Consider the following 19355-nt stretch of genomic DNA (forward strand, 5'->3'; position numbering starts at 1 on the left):
TTACTGCAAGGAAAAAAAAATGTGCCGGTAGCCCGGTACTGCGTACCCTTGAGTACCCACAGGGAAAAAAGCACTGGTTTTGGATTCCTTACAATAACAAGGCCATCATCTGGAGAGACCCTCCGGTTCAGTAGCGCCCCAAACGTGCGAGTCGCCTCCCAAATTAGGGCCATTCGATCCCTACGTAAATAATTTTTCCAACCTGCTCCCACGTGAAACATGAAATCGACCGAGCACGTGCCCTATGCTAGACCCACAAAGCTATTTATCGAGTATCGCATATTGAGAAACACTCAACTGCCAAACGGATCTGGAACCCATCCAGTGCTAAATGAGATGGTTGGAGGCGAGAAACTACTGTATACAAGAACCTGAAGAAAAGAGATCTCTCTCTCTCTCTCCTGTTGCAGCTTGTTACTGGCAGACGGTAGGACCGGCAGAAGCCCTCCTGGTAGAAATTAACCAGTTTGTTCAAATTCTTCTTCTGGGCATTTAAAAACATTTGCATTGTTTATTTTTCCTCGAGTCCTGGATGCACCCGGAACCTACAGGTTGGAGGGTTTTGCTCCTCCTCCCGTCCCTCCTGCTCGCTCTCTCTCTCTCTCTCTCTCCTTTTTCTCCTCCCTTTTTTCTTCTGCTCGGGTGATACGGATCTCCTCCCTCCCTCCCCCCTTGCGCTGCTTTCCTTTCCTCTCCGCCACACACACGGTTTGAAATCCCCAAGCAGGAATGCAGAGCTTCGTCTCATGTCTTCATTTTGCAAACGGGGGCTGCTGCTGCTTTTGCTACCGGCAGAGGGGACGGTCGCGCTAACCAGAATATCTGCTTGCTTTTCCCAGAGATTTGGAGATCCCCCCCATCCCCTCCCTCTTCTCCTTCCTTCCTGCCTCCCTTCCACCCACCAATTGGCAATTGGAAAAAAAAATGATTAATCAGATGGCGATTGTTTTTTATCCTCTTGCTCAGAAAAAAAGAGAGCAGAGGAGGCGAGGCTGACGTTGGCCTAGAGAGAGAGGCGTGTGAATGGGTGGCCGGCGCCAGCGTTACGCGTCTTGCTCTCCAGTAAACATTAACCAGGTGATGTTTGTGTGCGCATTTCTGCGCGGCTGCTCTCTCCTCACTCAAACCAGCGGCTGCGTCGCCTCTGTGCGAAACATCACAATATGCAACCGAGAATCCTCAGGCTTCACCTCCGTCTTTTAAAAACTTGATCCCACCGGGAAGGGGGGGGGAGGGTTGGGGAGAGCGCGGGGTTTTCCTTCCCGTCCAGAAGAGGCTCCGGATCCCTTTCCATCCAGCCCCCTCCCCATACCTTCTGCATCCCTCTCCTCCCCGCGTGCTGCCCTTTTCCTGTGCGTAAATGTGAGGTCTGGATTTTTTTTCCGGACCCACCCTCCCTATACCCCTCCTGTGTCTGCTCAGTGGCTTTGAACGCCACCCCCCCCTTCCCCAAACTCTTTTGGCCAAGCAGTTCCTGCTCCCTCCCGTCGCTCCCCTGCCGATTGCGCTCTCTTCTCTCCTCCTTCTCTTCCTCGTTTTGCTTTCCCTCTCTCCCCCCATCCTGCCTCCGCCCGAGTGCTCTTTCGGAGAAGGGGGAGAGAGAGAGAGCTCACGGAGGGGTCCCCCGCTTTTGCAGCCGCGGCGTTTCCATCGCCACTTCTGCCTCGCTCCTTCATGGCTGGGAACGAATGGGACTGGTTTCAGCGGGAGGAGCTGATCGGACAGATCAGCGACATCAGAGTCCAAAATCTCCAAGGTAAAAGCAAACAAATAAAATACCTAGAATTTTATATTTGTGTCCCCCACCCCGCACCCCAATATTGCCTCTCTGTGTTTCGAATTCGTGTGCGCGCGTTCGGCGTGCGCGTCTGCACCCTAAGAGCGCGCTCCCCTCCGGCTTTGGCTTCCAGATGGATTCGATTTGGGGATTTTAAACTCCGGTTCCTTCCTTCCTTGTCTCCCTACCCCCCCCCCCACTCCCGCGTCTTAATTCCGCCTGTGCATTTGAGCACAGCTTCCCATTCGCTGGCTGCTTTGATCCGCTGTGCCTGGGAGACCAAAAAATAAAAAGAAAGTAAATGGGTGTTTGTCTTAATGTGTGTAAACTTAAGGATAAAATATCTGACGCTGGGGCACGAAGAGGAATTGTTTTTGGTGGGGAGCTCTGTATGCAGGACTGGGGAATCGGAGGAGGCCAGAGATGTAATTTTAGGTGACTTGTTGAAGGTATCATTCTGCTTTTGCTACCAATTTTTTTGCTTGGAAACCATAAAAAGAGAGACTTGTGCGCAGGAGAAGCGGTTAGCTTTGGTCTTTAACTTTAGGAAAAGTTGAAGCAATCAGCATTGCAGAAAACCTAAAAACTGGATATACTGTATTTACGTGAATCTAATGCACCATCGAATCTAATGCGCACCTCCATTTTCAAAAACTTGAAACCAAAAAAGTATTTGCTGGCGAATGTAAATGGGGCATCAAAGCTAATGCGTAACCTAATTTTCATGATGTAATTTAGCCCAAAAAAGGTGTGCATTACATTTGAGTAAATATGGTAATGTGATGGTAGATCATGGTTCACTGGGAAACCACTGGGCCAATTTCTAGTGCCTCACCCCCCCCCCCAAGGCCTGCTGGGATTCTTGCAAAGCATGCTGGACTTGATGGGCCCTGGTCTGAGCAAGCAACTTTTTCCAGCAATAATGTACACTCAGGAGCACATAGCACTGATTAGCCATTCCTTAACCTCCCCATGTGCCACAGCAACTAAGTTTAAGTGTGTGCAACTGAAGCAATATATACCGTGCTGCTGCCTTCATCTCTTCTCTCCCTCCACCACTTTTTTGTGGTTTTACCTATGTGAAAACTTAAATGGCAATCTCCTTGGGACAGGTAAGTGCCACCTTATAACTTTGGGAAATGCCAATCATATTGATGGTATTTTGTATAGATGGCAGTAGATCCTGGGTGTGCATTCTTGCACTGTACATTGATAGACCATGAAGATTTTAGTAAAAAAGAAAGAAAAAGAAAACTAGACAGGGCAAGGCCTACATCTAACCTAAAGGTAAAGGGACCCCTGACCGTTAGGTCCAGTTGTGTCCGACTCTGGGTTTGCGGTGCTCATCTCGCATTACTGGCTGAGGGAGCCGGCGTACAACTTCTGGGTCATGTGGCCAGCATGACTAAGGAGCTTCTAGTGAACCAGAGCAGTGCATGGTAACGCCATTTACCTTCCTGCTGGAGCGGTACCTATTTATCTACTTGCACTTTGACGTGCTTTTGAACTGCTAGGTTGGCAGGAGCAGGGACCGAGCAATGGGAGCTCACCCCGTCGCGGGGATTCGAACCGCCGACCTTCTGATCAGCAAAGCCCTAGGCTCTGGCTTAACCCACAGCACCACCCGCGTCCCTAGTCCTGATCTAATGGACTCATAAGACTGGATACTCTGATTTCATAAACATCCTTTCACTGTCCTTTCTTTCTCCTCCACAGCTTTTAAATCCTATCACAAATACTCACATTTTCAACGGATTAAGGGAATAAATGTGCTAAGTATATAATTTGGGGCATGGTTAGCAAGGACGGTGAAAATTTCCTGGGAAATTGTAATGGACTGTTTCCTATAATCTGCCCTTGCTTCTTCCTCCACATCAGGTAGCTTAAAAAAACTAAGCTTTCATTGGTTAAGTAGAAAAGTCCATTAAAATTGCACCTGACAGAAGACCCACAGTATCATCTACAGCTGTGGTTCCCAACATGGGGCACATGCCCCACAGGGGGGCAATTTGATTTTTAAGGGGGGTATAATTCAAGAATGAGTTATTAACAGTGAATAGGAGTCCACTTCTTGAATAATAAGAATTATATGTCACGGGGGGGGGCACATCAGGATTTTAGAGATGCTTAGGTGGGGCATGGTCAAAAAAAGGTTGGGAACCACTGATCTAGAGGATAGCATTGTTGTATAGTCATTTAGTCGTGTCCGACTCTTCGTAACCCCATGGAGCAGAGCACGCCAGGCACTCCTGTCTTCCACTGCCTCCCGTAGTTTGGTCAGACTCATGTTGGTAGCTTCGAGAACACTGCCCAACCACCTCGTCCTCTTGTCGTCCCCTTCTCCTTGTGCCCTCAATCTTTCCCAACATCAGGGTCTTTTCCAGGGAGTCTTCTCTTCTCATGAGGTGGCCAAAGTATTGGAGCCTCAGCTTCAGGATCTGTCCTTCCAGTGAGTACTCTGGGCTGATTTCCTTCAGAATGGATAGGTTTGATCTTCTTGCACTCCATGGGACTCTCAAGAGAGTCTCCTCCAGCACCATAATTCAAAAGAGGATAGCTAGGCAGCCTTTTTTCTCGGAGCATATTCCTTTGAGGGTATATCAGGGGCCAAAGCTAGCAGCGGTTGGGGCTAGAGGACAAATTGGACAGGCTAGTGTGGTGGTGTGGTTAAGAGTGGCAGCCTCATAATCTGGTGGACCGGGTTCGCATCTCCGCTCCTCCACATGCAGCTGCTGGGTGACCTTGGGCTAGTCACACTTCTCTGAAGTCTCTCAGCCCCACTCACCTCACAGAGTGTTTGTTGTGGGGGAGGAAGGGAAAGGAGAATGTTAGCTGCTTTGAGACTCCTTCAGGTAGTGATAAAGCGGGATATCAAATCCAAACTCCTCCTCCTCCTCCTCCTCCTCCTCCTACTCCTCCTCCTCCTCCTCCTCCTCTTCTTCTTCTTCTCCTTCTTCTTCTTCTCCTCCTCCTCCTCCTCCTCTTTCTCTCTGCCACCCACCTCTCCCTCTCCCTCTCTGTCTTCCTCTTCATACCTGGCCAGTAAGTTGCCGAGGGAGGGACAAATCACTCTTGCCAGCGGTTGTGATCAATTGCAGAGGCATTTTGAAACTGGGCCAAGGGCTGCCTGAAATGAGGCCTAAGGCCACAGGTTGCCAAGCTTTTGATCTAGAGCCAACATGGCAACAGAATATCATGGGATAGCTGTTGTACCTGGTCAAACCCCCCCCCTCCCAATAATGTGACATCGTTAGGATGGCTTTTACTCTTGGCAATGGGTAACTTTCAGAAATGGCATTCTTTGGAGCACGCTATTGATGCTGAACTAAGTGTGGACACCTGATCGGCATAGCCCACAGCAGCCCCACAGCTCCTGAGCTCAAGCAATCCGCCAGCCTCTGCTTCCAGGATTACAGGCATGTGCCACTGCATTCTTCCTCTTAGGTCACTTAGTTTAAAGCATTTTATCTGAACATGAATGATTGAATATAGATAGCTAGGGAGAACTGGAGACTACGGAAGCCGCCATTATTGTAATTATGGACTCATAAGTGTGTGTTTGTATGTGTATGTTCATGCATGCCCCGATTTCTGTATTGAGAGGCTGGTTTATCGTTATATTTGAAATAAGTAAAAGAGAGGGAGGCTTCCTCAGACTTGCTTGGAACATTTTGTACAACTAATGCATTCAGTGGCCTTACACATTATGAATTCCTCGGGACAATTTATATGTTTGTCAAGGTTTTTTGGGGTGGGTGTGTAGAGAGAGTCTTTTGCGCAGCATTCCAGATCTGTGGTAGAACATCAAATAAGGCTTATTCCTTCACAGTTGGGAATTCAGACGTTTCTGGGTCATGGTTGTTCTGCAATAGTATTTCCGCAAAGGACTGGACACAGAGTCCATGCTGCTGCTGGAAGGAAATGGTCCTTCCAGTATGTATATCTCTCGAGTGTTACCATTGGACATATGTTTCTTAAGTTCCCATGCTCACCAGAGTTTTCTGTGTACCCAGCCACCAGATCTGTGCCACGCCAGCTTTGCTTGAGTTTCTTTACAGTTGTAAACCTAAGCGTTGGACTCGCATGGGCTTAGGCCTAAGTTAACATGTTTAGATTTGAGTTTTAAAAGCAATAATTCGTGTGCTTTCATCATGCAGGGCTGAAGGACTACAGTATAGCGCAATGGTACCGCACATGCTTTTCCTCCAGAAGGTCCCAGCTTCAGTCGCCAGCATCTCCAGGGAGGATTGGGAAAGATTCCTCTCTGAAAAACCTGGAGAGCCATTGCTGGTTGACGAAGAATTAGGTGGGCTACTGGCCCAGACGCAATTGGCTGTTAGTCTTCCTCTTAAGATCAGTAGGAACTACCGGTAGGAGGAACTGGTTGCTGACAGAAATACACTTAAATGTGACTTCCATCAACGCTTAGAGGCATGTACATGATGCAGTTCGGCTTTGACGCTCCTCCTCCTCCTCCTCCAAATCTCTATTCTAGCTACCTGACACAGCCATACCTGAAGAAGTAATTTTAGAGTATTTCTCCCAAGCACTTTCTTGACAATCTGTTATTCAAAGGCCAGTATTTGTAACAATCTTGGTTCTTCTTCTTCTTCTTCTTGTTCTTCTTCTCCTTCTTGTTCTTCTTCTTCTTCTCCTTCTTCTTCTTCTTCTTCTTCTTCTTCTTCTTCTTCTTCTTCTTCTTCTTTGATCAAATATTGTGGGGTAGACAAAGCAACTTGAGAGCCTGTGATCTTTGCAGGGTTGGGGGGCTTTTTTAGTTCACTTTGAAAGTGAAGTTTAACCTTTGATTTGGAACTTTATTTTCAGATGTTTGCTTTTATGCCGTGTATTTTTGTGTTTTTTTATATCGTAAACTGCCCTGTGACCCTCAGATGAAGTGAAGTATAGAAATGTTGTTGTTGTTGTTGTTGTTGTTGTTGTTGTTGAGTTTGGCCATAATTGAATGATCTTAAGCCATGATTTTGAGAGAGTGGAACTCATTTAGAAGTGTTGGGACGATTTGAGCTGCTACTTGCATCAGCCAATGGACAGGGAAGATGGGACTTAGTCTAGCAGTGTCTGGAGGGCCCTAGGTCCTACTTCCCTGGGTTGGAATTTTATTCTGGCAGTACTGGTCTAAAGGGGAGCCCAGCAGTAGGTTTATAGTGTTAGTTTTAGGATCAACTGCCAAGGTGTACACTGTGCTAGGAAAGAAATTTCACTGGGAAAACCAGCTTGGTTTACAGCACTCTGTCCGAATAGACCAGAACTTAACTTGTCGGGGTTTGGATGCTGGAGCTCCTCGTGCACAAACTTGGACTGGTCATGCACGAGGTACCAGTTGCGGGGAAAGCGGCCAGCGTTCCGCGTGCTTTTGAGCACGGTCGCCGGCCAAGTCTCACAATCCGAAGGAAGCTGAGTAAGCCAATTGATGACTCCGAAGGTGTATGAGTTCCTAGTTGCCTTCTTAATGAAAAGTTGCCTCGTGAAAATAAATATACCCTGACTCTGAATAGATGGACCAACTCAAAGAAATTAAAATTTTTACTTTAAACCTTTTACTCCCCCTTTACCCCCAAAGGAAGACAGACACCGGTTGTATCTTTAGTGGCTTCGGCAGAACCCGCATAGGCTCGTCCCCTAAGCTAAGTTCTCCTAAGCTTAAAGTCCCTGCGCGCCCAATCTTCCGCGAGGCTAGCTAAATAAGACTAAAACCGAAATATCTTCCGCGGGCCTAACCCTAGGCTAAACCTAAAAGGAACCTATCTAAAACTAAACCGAATGATCTTCCGCAATCTAACTCTAACTAAAGAAAACCCATCCAACCCATCCAGCCCGCTCCCAATACCCTTAAACTAAACCCTGAACTTAAAATAAGAGAACGTGCGACTAACCAAAAAGAACGTGCCTAAGCGGGGTGCCTCTGCCTTTTATTAGGGAACAAACATGACATCATCATCAATGCCTCAACCAATAAAATCACTGTTGCTGCCCTCCAAAAAGGCGGGAAGCAAGTTTAACGCTCATTAACAACTTTGAACATGGCCGGAACTATAAAATAAAGGCGGATTAATCTCATAAGTGAATCACACTATTCATTCATGCTTTCACTTTCGCTTTCGCGCGTAGTTATACCAAAAGTAGATCTCGAAAACCTCATTAAATAACTAAATAAATATGAATCCATGGCGGATCCGTGAAACGTATTCCGACATTAACTGGTGATGAAAACAGGTCTCCTTGCAATGGAACCTCACTGGAGCAAATTAAGGGAGAAATGGCACATGGATTGTTCTGCACGCAATGCCTATAGATCGGCTAATGCAAAAGCAAAGCTGTATTGGCTTCCATTAGCTTTCATTCCGTATGGATGAAGTATGTCCAGCAAAGTTTATGTTTGCTCATCTTCAGTAAGCCTGAGTTGGCAGGGGCTGTACAAGAAGAGCTGTGGTTATACAGGGATGGGAAAACAATTTGCTTAATGTAGCCCATCCCCACCTTTTTAATCAACAGTTGATGTTAAGCTGAAGTATAGCTGTACCCTGTATTAAAATAATAGGTTTGGGATTACATGCCATTATCATTAGGAGCAGGGAGCAAATGTTCTTAATAGGACGGGAAAGCATGCGGAGAAAATTGCTGCAGTTGATGGGAAGCGATGTGGTCTCTGTTTTATAACAGACTTGTTTTCTACTAATACCAACCCTAAGCACACTCAGCTGAGAAGCAAGTTCCATTGCACTCAGTGGGACTCAGTTTGGATCGTGTTGCGCATGAGCAAGTGACTTGAAACTGCAATGTTATGCGTACTTACCTGAGAACAAGCTCTGTTAAGTACAGTGGTCGGACTTATCCCTCAGTAAACATACATAGGATTGCACTGTTTGTGTAGGACTGAGCCGCCACATTTTTATAGTGTTTGTTGAAAAGTGCAGTAGACTTTTATAGTTAAAGTCACAAACGAGAATCGAGCAGCCTGGCATAGGAGCAAACTCCGGGGGGCCGTGGGTGCTTGGGCACCCACAATAATGTAATTGTGGGGGCCAGGCACCCACAAAGTCAATAAGAAGTGCTGGCAGGCAGCAGCGGTGCAGCCTCCGAGAGAGAAGCAATTCACCTCTGCCCTCTGTAGCCAGCCAGCGAGGCACCCTTTTCCTCTGAGTCTCAGTTCCTCCCGTGGAAAAGGGTGCTTTGCTGGCTGCGGGGAGGAGGAGAGGAGGAAGAGCAGCTGCTGCCACCACCGCAAGGCAGACATGCAATGTCACATGCACACGCGTGTGATATGGCATGCACTATGTGCAGGCGTGTGCATGTGACATAGCACACCTGCGTTGCGGTGGAGGGCACCCACATTCCTGTGGATGAGATGGCGCCCCTGCAGCCTAGTCTGTAAGTGTGTGTGTGTGTACAAACATAAACACACATATATCTCAATATGTGCTAGGAAGGTTGTGAAGTTCAGGCTACACCTGGGTTTCAAGCTCATCGTCGCTCCTTTCGAGGTTTCCTGACCACTGCCATAGAATTTTATAAGAAACATTTTTAAGAACACTTAAAAGGTATAAGTGGATATCCAACTAAGTCATGCTCAGAATAATAATAATAATAATAATAATAATAATAATAATACAGTAATAGTTTTGGGGACGCGGTTGGCGCTGTGGGTTAAACCACAGAGCCTAGGGCTTGCTGATCAGAAGGTCGGCGGTTCGAATCCCTGCAACAGGGTGAGCTCCCGTTGCTTGGTCCCAGCTCCTGACCACCTGGCAGTTCAAAAGCATGTCAAAGTGCAAGTAGATAAATAGTTACTGCGTTTCCGTGTGCTGCTCTGGTTCGCCAGAAGCGGCTTTGTCATGCTGGCCACATGACCTGGAAGCTGTACGCACTCAAAACCCCAGAGTCGGACACGACTGGACCTAACGGTCAGGGGTCCCTTTACCTTTGTTGTTGTTGTTCAGTCATTCAGTCGTGTCCGACTCTTCGTGACCCCATGGACCAGAGCATGCCAGGCACGCCTGTCCTTCACTGCCTCCCGCAGTTTGGCCAAACTCATGTTAGTAGCTTCGAGAACACTGTCCAACCATCTCATCCTCTGTCGTCCCCTTCTCCTTGTGCCCTCCATCTTTCCCAACATCAGGGTCTTTTCCAGGGAGTCTTCTCTTCTCATGAGGTGGCCAAAGTACTGGAGCCTCAACTTCAGGATCTGTCCTTCTAGTGAGCACTCAGGGCCAATTTCCTTGAGAATGGATAGGTTTGATCTTCTTGCAGTCCATGGGACTCTCAAGAGTCTCCTGCAGCACCATAATTCAAAAGCATCAATTCTTCGGCGATCAGCCTTCTTGATGGTCCAGCTCTCACTTCCGTACATTACTACTGGGAAAACCATAGCCTCTCGCCACGACAAGGCAGTGATCCATGAAGGGGCCCTTTACCTTTAATAGTTATTTATTTATACCCTACCCATCTGGCTGGGTTTCCCCAGCCACTCCGGGCAGCTCCCAACAGAATATTAAAACCACAATAAAACATCAAACATCAAAAACTTCCCTAAACAGGGCTGCCTTCAGATGTCTTCTAAAAGTCAGATAGTTCTTTATTTCCTTGACATCTGGTGGGACGGCATTCCACAGGGCAGGCGCCACTACCAAGAAGGCCCTCTGTCTAGTTCCCTGAAATCTAACTTCTCGCAGTGAGGGAACCACCAGAAGACCCTTGGAGCTGGATCTCAGTGTCCGGGCTGAACAATGGGGGTGGAGAAACTCCCTCAGTGGAATAGATCCACACTGAAATTGATAAGCTAAATCCTTTGACTTCAGTGGGTCTATCCCAAGTGTGACTAACACTGCAGATCACCCATTCACACATATATTAAAGAGTACATACATGGTGTTTATCATTTGTCAAATAAAATCTAGGAAAGAAGAGCTATAATGTTGAAACAAATATTATGCTTTTATGGTTGTTATCGAGAGTCCCACCTAGCACTCATGCTGTGGTCTTCCTGGTACCAGATGAAGATCTTTTTACTCCTCCAGGGCTCTTAGGAAAGTGTTTTACTATTCTTTATACCTTTTATGCTGCTGTTTTCTCTGTCGTAGGTTTTATACTGCTAGGTTGGTTTTAGATTGCATTTGTCTGTATTTAATATTTTATGGTTTTCATTATAGCGAACTGCAGAAATGTACTTAAGTAACTAAATAAATATTTTTGTGCACCTACACTTTTGAAAGCTTCTTTCCCAAAAGGCAATATCTAATTAAGCCATACTCGGAGTACACCCACTGAAATTAATGGTCTTCAGTCACTTAAGTCTATTGATTTCGATGGGTCTGCTTTTGAGTTGGACTACTATTGGTTATCATCAACCACTATGTGCTAATTTTTCTCTAGTTTCCTAGCATTACAATTGCCTTTCATGTCTCAATACTGATGGCCAATTTGCACATTAACACATTCTTTTTCTTTCTTTAGTAGTGTCGCCCCCCCCTGCTATTTTCACATTCCTGTTGTGTGTGCAAAGCTTTCTTGTTCCAGCTAATAAACTAGACAACCGTTCCTTCTTGTGTTAGCTTTTTGCCCAGTTTCTTGGATCATCCCTGTGACATCTCCTGTTCTAGAACATCTCCTGTAATTGAGAGCATACCTAAATTGTTGTAATGTAAATATTAACACTGTCTGCAGATGTGTAAAATAATAATAATCAAGCATCGTTAACACAGCATCACCAACATTTATGTGCAATATTATTATTATTTAAAATGATTTTTTTTAAAAAAAAGACAACACCTTTGCAGTATAACTTTTTATAAAGTTTTCTTCAGTTGCTATGTTGGTTGAAATCACTGGCTGTACCATTCCACTGTGTAAGTGGAGAACTTCCTATTTGCTTACATATTTGTTTCATGTCTCTACTGTTCATCTACCAGCCCCCCTCTGGGGGTAAGCATAGAAAAAGTACAAAATACAACCAGCAAATATAAAAAGTGGTATAAACCAACTACACACAGCTGCAAACAGCTACATACAAAACCTAATAGGAATTTCGCTGCATCTGTATTTGCCACCATGAAGCGGACTTTGCTCTGCCCACCACTCCTAAATGTCTTTTTCTTTCTTTCTTTCAAAGCGTTGTGGTGGAATGCAAGGCATTTAATCTCCCTGTGCCTGGCGGCAGCAGCAACAACACCTAACCAGCTAGCCACGTGCAGGGATCCGACACGCACAGGAATTCAAGCAGCTGCCATGGGCCCAAATGGCTATCTCAATGGGCTCCCAGTTCCCAATAGGATGTGTAGATGCTTTTCCAAGCCAAGCATGTACATCTGGCAAACTCCAGTGCTGAGGACCAATTCAGTGCTCAGGAGTAGACTGTCCAAGTAGCAGGAAAATGGGAACACTTGAGTGTCTATATACTACAACTGTAAAAACAAACAGAGATATCTTTCTGCATGCAAGCAAGCTCTTGTTTGCATTTTACTGTACAGTACATTACTTGTCCCGGGGCTCATGGGACTTTATATATAGGTGTGTTTGAATTGAGGGTTGGCACCTGGTTCTTGTCAGTATGTTTATTTAACTGTTAAAAGTATTTATAACCCACCATTCTTCTAGATACCTGAGCAGGATGCAATGCAATATATAGACAAATGATACAAATAAAAGGATAACATGCTGTATGAGAATTCTGTTGCATCTTCTCCATAGCTGAGAGTTTTAGCCAACTAACTTCTACCTAGAGTTGTTGTCTTTGTCCATGGAGTTTTCTTGGCAGGGATACTGGAGTGGCTTGCCAGTTGCTCCTCCAGGTGGATCACGTTTGGTCCAAACTCTCCACTATGACCTGTCCATCTTGACCTGTCCATAGCTTCCCTGAGTAATTCAAGCCCCTTCGCCATGACAAGGCAGTGATCCATGAAGACCCACCCCAATTAATGGATCTAATTTCATGTCCATTTTTCAATGGGTCTGCTCTGGGTATGATTAACGTTGGATACAGCTAGTTGTCTTTTAATACAAATGTACTGGTGGTCTTTGTCTTTTGTTTCCCCCCCTTTGCATCGTTGGTAAAATCTGTTCAGGGACTAATTGGAGCCTGACAAAAAGATGAAAAATGCAATTCTAGAAGATAAGCAGTGATTGGCTATAGCCGAGTTATTGCTTTTGGGATGACAGGGACTAAGTAGTCAAATCTATTATATGTATTCTCATAGGCAATAGGCCGCGTTGTCTGATGTAATGGTCCTGGTGTAGCCGTCATCCAGTTAAAAATCCAATCTGTTTTTCCACCCAGTGTGATGTACGATCTGAATGCACCAGTGAGGTTTTTGAAGTGGCACAGAATGTTTGCCTTGCTCTTACTCTGAAGTCCAGGGGGAATGTTTTTTATTGATTTTTAGAGAGGGCGGGGCTTTAAAGCAGCTCCATTTGCTATGGTGCCAAAGGCAATTTCAGCTGCCAAAGTGTTTTCACCAGCAGAGCTGCTAATTTTTTAAATAAATAAATAATAATAATAATAAAAACCTGTTGTGAAGATGATAGTCTAACATAGGCCTAAAGTCCTTTTATGACCTTGAGCGAGAACTTCTCAAACTCAGGGAATTCTTTTTGACCTAGTTGGGGGAAAAAATCACATTTTGCTTGTTCCCAAGTAGAATGTGAGAGGTTATGTTTAGAAAGTTTACTCGAAATGTTTGGATCTAAGTTTGTGAGCGGGGTGAAAGCCACTGACAAAAAGATGCGCATTGAAATTTATGGAATTGCGTAGAATTGCTTTGCATAAACATTATCCTGTTCTGAATCCTTTGGTGAAAAGGAGCGTAGTTCAGCGGCAGAGCAGATGCATTGCATGCAGAAGTTCCCAGTTTCAATCCTAGCACCTCCAAATAGAACCCGAATGTTGGAAGGGACCCCCAAGGATCATCTAGCCCAACCCCTGCAATGCAGGAATCTTTTGCCCAACATGGGGCTCGAATCCATGACCCTGAGATTAAGAGTCTCATGCTCTGCCAACTATCTCTGGCTGTAAAGTAGGGCTGGGAATGTCTCCTGTCTGTCCGTGTAAAACCACTGCTAGTCAGAGTCAGCAGTTCTACACCAAATGGACCGGTAGACTTGACTCTGTGTAAAGGAGGCTCCTATAGCCCTACATTGTTGTTACAGCCAAAGAATTATTTACCTGTATGACATATGCACCTTTATGATAACTAGATCATTGTGCTTCCATTCTGTAAGCTATAGAATTCATAGTTCGCTATATATTTAGGGCACTGTAGTTTCACTTCTGTGATGGACAGAGAGTTTAGGAACCTCTGACCTAAGCCTCATGGATATCAGAATTCTGTCAGTTCAGGCATTCCTTGACTTGAAATGCCCAAGACTTTTTGTTGTCAGAGGCAGAAAATCTGAACCTCCCCTCCCCACTCGATGATGAAAATAAAATGCACCAAACAGCTGCTTAAAATTTCTGCACAGTCTTTAGAGAATATAGGCACATTACGACTGTAGCCCGTGTTTCGTTAGTCCAAAAATGGAAAACGAACAAGGTCCCAACTAAAGAATGGCAACTCAAACTGATGGAATATGTGCAGCTTGCGGACCTAACATATTGAATAAGAGAACAAGAAGAACATATGTTTAAATAAGATTGCAAAATGTTCATTGCATATATGGGGGGAATTGTGTACATTTGAAATTTTTGGCAGCATTAAGATAAATTCAACAGTGTAAATAAGTTTTGATGGATGTGATAATGGAATAGTGAATGGTTTAGTTTATATATAATATGCAGGGATTTGTGTTGTGCAAAATGAACCATGGAAAGAGAAGAAAGAAAGTCACTGAGATTTTAAAGTTTTTAAAATGAATATTCTAAAATGTAAAACAGAAAATTTAATAAAAAATATAGAAGAAAAAAGAAAATATGGGTGCATTATTAATCACAATTTACAACCTGTTAATGATAGTGCAGGATGTGGAGCAAGCAGCTTGCTCTTTCTCTCAGGGATCGTTTGATACAGGATCTGGAGGGCCACATTGATGGCATCCTAAATGGCCTTTGAGGATGAGAGGCTTTGTTGTTTAGTCGTTTAGTCGTGTCTGACTCTTCGTGACCACATGGACCAGAGCACGCCAGGCACTCCTGTCTTCCACTCCCTCCTGCAGTTTGGTCAAACTCATGTTAGTAGCTTCGAGAACAGTGTCCAACCATCTTGTCCTCTGTCATCCCCTTCTCCTTGTGCCCTCCATCTTTCCCAACACCAGGGTCTTTTCCAGGGAGTCTTCTCTTCTCATGAGGTGGCCAAAGTACTGGAGCCTCAACTTCAGGATCTGTCCTTCCAGTGAGCACTCAGGGCTGATTTCTTTAAGGATGGATAAGTTTGATCTTCTTGCAGTCCATGGGACTCTCAAGAGTCTCCTGCAGCACCATAATTCAAAAGCATCAATTCTTCGGCGATCAGCCTTCTTTATGGTCCAGCTCTCACTTCCATGCATCACTACTGGGAAAACCATAGCTTTAACTATACGGACCTTTGTCGGCAAGGTGATGTCTCTGCTTTTTAAGATGCTGTCTAGGTTTGTCATCGCTTTTCTCCCAAGAAGCAGGCGTCTAGCTTTCATATACAGGTAGCTCAGCTTCTAACACCTGTGGGGGGGGGGTTACATTGCGCCCTCTCTCTCTCCCCCCCCCATCCTTCCAGCTTTCTAGGGTTGTTTGTGTGTCTTATTCAGCAAGTGTTTACAGTCTGTGTACAAAGCAATTGAGCTGTATATTCATCATCATCATCATCATCACTTTTAATTTGTATACCACCTTTCTGTCTTACAATACTCAAGGCCGTTTACAAGCTGAAGAAACAAAGAATGCACACCTTATAACAATCCAATGCAATACAAAAATGTGATAACAAAACATAGCTTTAAAATAAGCAATCTACATCAAATAAAGTAACATTCAACAATCATTAGAATAGTTTAGAATAATAATATCAGCATATAAAAATTAAACAGAAAACCACACTTAACAGTTACAATAAATAATTTCGAAACTACGATCAATAAAATGACGGCAAGCCACAGTGCATAAAAGGATACAATACAAATTGAGAAGCAGAGACGGGAGGGTGAGGCAAGGCAGGTGGAGAGGCCTTCCCTGGTGGAGTCTCTCCCCTTCATGCAGTTATTCAAATGGAAAGTTCAATGAGTATAAACGGTGTTTTTTCCTAGAAAAATAGATGCCGGTACTCACCATGAAATTGTTAAAGTAAGTGCCATGCTTTTTAACAACAACAACAAAAGGTGCCGGTACTGCGTAGCCTTGTGTACCTTCTGGAAAAAAAACAGCAATGGATATAAAGAGGCTGTATGCCTGCATAGGACCCAGGTGGCTCTGTGGGTTAAACCACAGAGCCTAGGGCTTGCTGATCAGAAGGTCGGCGGTTCGAATCCCTGCGATGGGGTGAGCTCCCGTTGCTCGGTCCCAGCTCCTGCCTACCTAGCAGTTCGAAAGCACGTCAAAGTGCAAGTAGATAAATAGGTACCGCTCTGGCGGGAAGGTAAACGGCATTTCCGTGCGCTGCTCTGGTTCACCAGAAGTGGCTTAGTCATGCTGGCCACATGACCCGGAAGCTGTACGCCAGTTCCCTTGGTCAGTAACGCGAGATGAGTGCCACAACCCCAGAGTCGGACACGACTGGACCTAATGGTCAGGGGTCCCTTTATCTTTTCCTTTATGCCTGCGTACACAACAGTTGAGTCATCAAGTGAGCACCTTTTCACACATTTGTACATGTGTAGAGACGGCTTAGTGTTCCTTGCAACATATGAACCAGCCTGTTTTAGATCCCCTCTTCCAACTCCCCCTCTGTTAATGCAGATCTGAACTAACTTACTTGCAGAATGTTGCGTGAAATTAGGCTGAGGGAACTACAGGTTCCCCGCTCCTGCCTTGAAATTATACCATCTCTACAGTTTATAGCATTTCCAGAGACACCTGTTAACTGAAGGAAGCTGCCACTCTTCATCCTTGGAATAAGTGGTGGTTGGAAAACATCAGCTTTGAAACAGGCACTGGCATCTGGGACTTCATCCATGCAAAAATGATGATATTCTTTTCGTTGTCTTCTCTTCCAAACTCGGTTTTTACCACGGTGCTGCCTTCCTGCCAGCTGAGCGAGACATTAGACGCAGGCGGTGCTTAAATCTGCAGGAGCAGCTTCTGTTTCAGATGGAACACTTAAGATGTCTGAGAACTCGCATAGGAAAAGATGGGAGTGCTGTTGTGCCGAAGGGGTGGGCAGACATGGTCCCGCGACAGATGTTGGTTGCTCCCTCCTTCCAGCTGTCAACTTGGGACACAAGGTGCAGAGAAAAAAAGACTTCTGTGGCAGTAGAACGTGGCTGAGAGGCCACCTTTGGAGGCTGTGGGTTGAGCCCCCTGCATGTACCGTGCTGTTCCGTGTATAAGACGAGGTTTTTTATGTTCAAAAACATGCCTCGTCTTATACATGGATAGTGAATGGGGTGGGCGGGTGATGGGCTGCAGCTGCAAGCAGGAGCGTGTCACTAACGATTGTTGGCTGCTAGAAGGGCTGCTTTGGATTGGCTGCTGCTTCTCTAATGGGGTTGGTGATTGGTTTCTGCATCAAAAACTGCTGTTGATTGGCTGTCTCTGCTGCAATTGGTGGTGGCTGTTCTGGGACGTGCGCGATTACCAATGGACAGCTTTTCTCAGTCGGGTAAAAGATTTTTTGCTGGAAGGGTCTGTTTGTGATTGGGTGTCACTGTGGCAAGTGGGTGATTGCTGGCTGCCGGTGATTGTCAGGGTCAATGGTGCGTGTGAGCGATTTTTGGCAATTCCCCCTCCCCAAAAGCCGTAAAACTCTAGGGGGCGTCTTATCCATGGGGGCATCTTATAAACGGAAAAGTACAGTATTTTCTTCCATTTATGTTTTGCCTTTCTTCCATAGTAGGACTTGAGGTGGCATGCATGTCATTCCAAGGCAGTCAACCATAGACGGTGACCAGATTCAGGCCTGCTTAGCTTAAGTCTTCATAATAATAATAATAATTTTTATTATTTATACCCCACCCATCTGAGTGGCTACCAGTGCATATAAAAACATAATAGCAGCAGGCATCCTGGTAGACCAGTTGCTGAGCAAGGATATAAAGGCTGTGGTGGCCAAACTACATGTTACACTGGAGCTCCCTACTTAATACAGCATGTAGTGTGACCCCGAGAGTGGCCTAGAATCTTCGCCTTCATTTATTTCATTTTTAATGTCTTTCATTCATACCTTTGAGCTATTTATGCTGTCGGTGACATCTCTGGAGCATTATCACTCAGAGCAGGAATGGTAATTAAAATAAACGAATTTGACAAGATCTGCAGGGTGCAAAGCTACATCAAGAAGCTCTAGAACATTTAGTAAACTTCCCAACCAAGGAATGAGATTTGCATACTTGTGATCTGTAAACTGTAGAAGGAGCAAGCTCCCACTGCCAACCTTACAAGGGTTGTGCTTAAAAACGCACGCAAGCTCAATAGAATTTGAGTTTTGGAAACACTTTGAAAGGGAAATATTGACGCTGGCAGTGAGTGTAATTTGCACATCTCACCGTGAACTGTGGCATATGTGTGTGTGTATAAACGTCTTGTTGTTGTGAACCTGGTGCTCTAATATAATCCATGTTTGAGGTTGTCGGAAATTACACCTGGAATACTGTGTCCAGTTCTGGCCACCACAGTTCAAGAAGGATACTGACAAGCTGGAACGTGTCCAGAGGAGGGCAACCAAAATGGTCAAAGGCCTGGAAACGATGCATTATGAGGAACGGCTTAGGGAGCTGGGTATGTTTAGCCTGGAGAAGAGAAGGTTAAGGGGTGATATGATAGCCATGTTCAAATATATCAAAGGATGTCATATAGAGGAGGGTGAAAGGTTGTTTTCTGCTGCTCCAGAGAAGCGGACACGGGGCAATGGATTCAAACTACAAGAAAGAAGATTCCACCTAAACATTAGGAAGAACTTCCTGACAGTGAGAGCTGTGCGACAGTGGAATTTGCTGCCAAGGAGTGTGGTGGAGTCTCCTTCTTTGGAGGTCTTTAAGCGGAGGCTTGACAGCCATCTGTCAGGAATGCTTTGATGCTGTTTCCTGCTTGGCAGGGGGTTGGACTGGATGGCCCTTGTGGTCTCTTCCAACTCTATGATTCTATGATTCTATGATTCTATACAGTGAGTTAAGAACATAAGAAAATTCCTGCACACTCCCCACTTGCAATTGGCAGCAACTGGTATTCAGAGGCACACTGCCTCCCTCAGTGGAGGGAGAACATTGTGGTTGATAGCCATTGTTAGCCTCATCCTTACCAGCTAAACTGGAGGACTGACTGAACTTTCTTTTAACACAGCTCCTTTTCTATTATTTTAATCCCTCTTTTTCAGCTAAATTCAGTAGAGGCGGGTGAGTCTTAACAATGGGAATTGCAGGGGAGGGGGGTGTACTGGATCATAATTGCTGGTGTGTTTCCTAGCAAGCAGCTGAACTACATCTCCCCGCTGCAATCTGCAGTTTTAAG

At 45.2% G+C, this 19355-nt stretch overlaps 1 protein-coding gene across 1 annotated transcript in view; it reads left to right on the forward strand.

The window, feature by feature from the left end:
* The first annotated feature begins 1516 nt into the window (after positions 1 to 1516).
* CLMN (calmin) overlaps positions 1517 to 19355 on the forward strand; it is a 78382-nt gene continuing 60543 nt past the window's right edge. Inside the window, exon 1 of the mRNA XM_033140356.1 lies at positions 1517 to 1756. Coding sequence (XP_032996247.1) covers positions 1675 to 1756 — 82 coding nt within the window. The 5' untranslated portion in view covers positions 1517 to 1674. The remainder of the gene's footprint in view (positions 1757 to 19355) is intronic.

The sequence above is a fragment of the Lacerta agilis genome, chromosome 1 (assembly GCF_009819535.1).
Source record: "Lacerta agilis isolate rLacAgi1 chromosome 1, rLacAgi1.pri, whole genome shotgun sequence".
NCBI lineage: Eukaryota > Metazoa > Chordata > Lepidosauria > Squamata > Lacertidae > Lacerta > Lacerta agilis.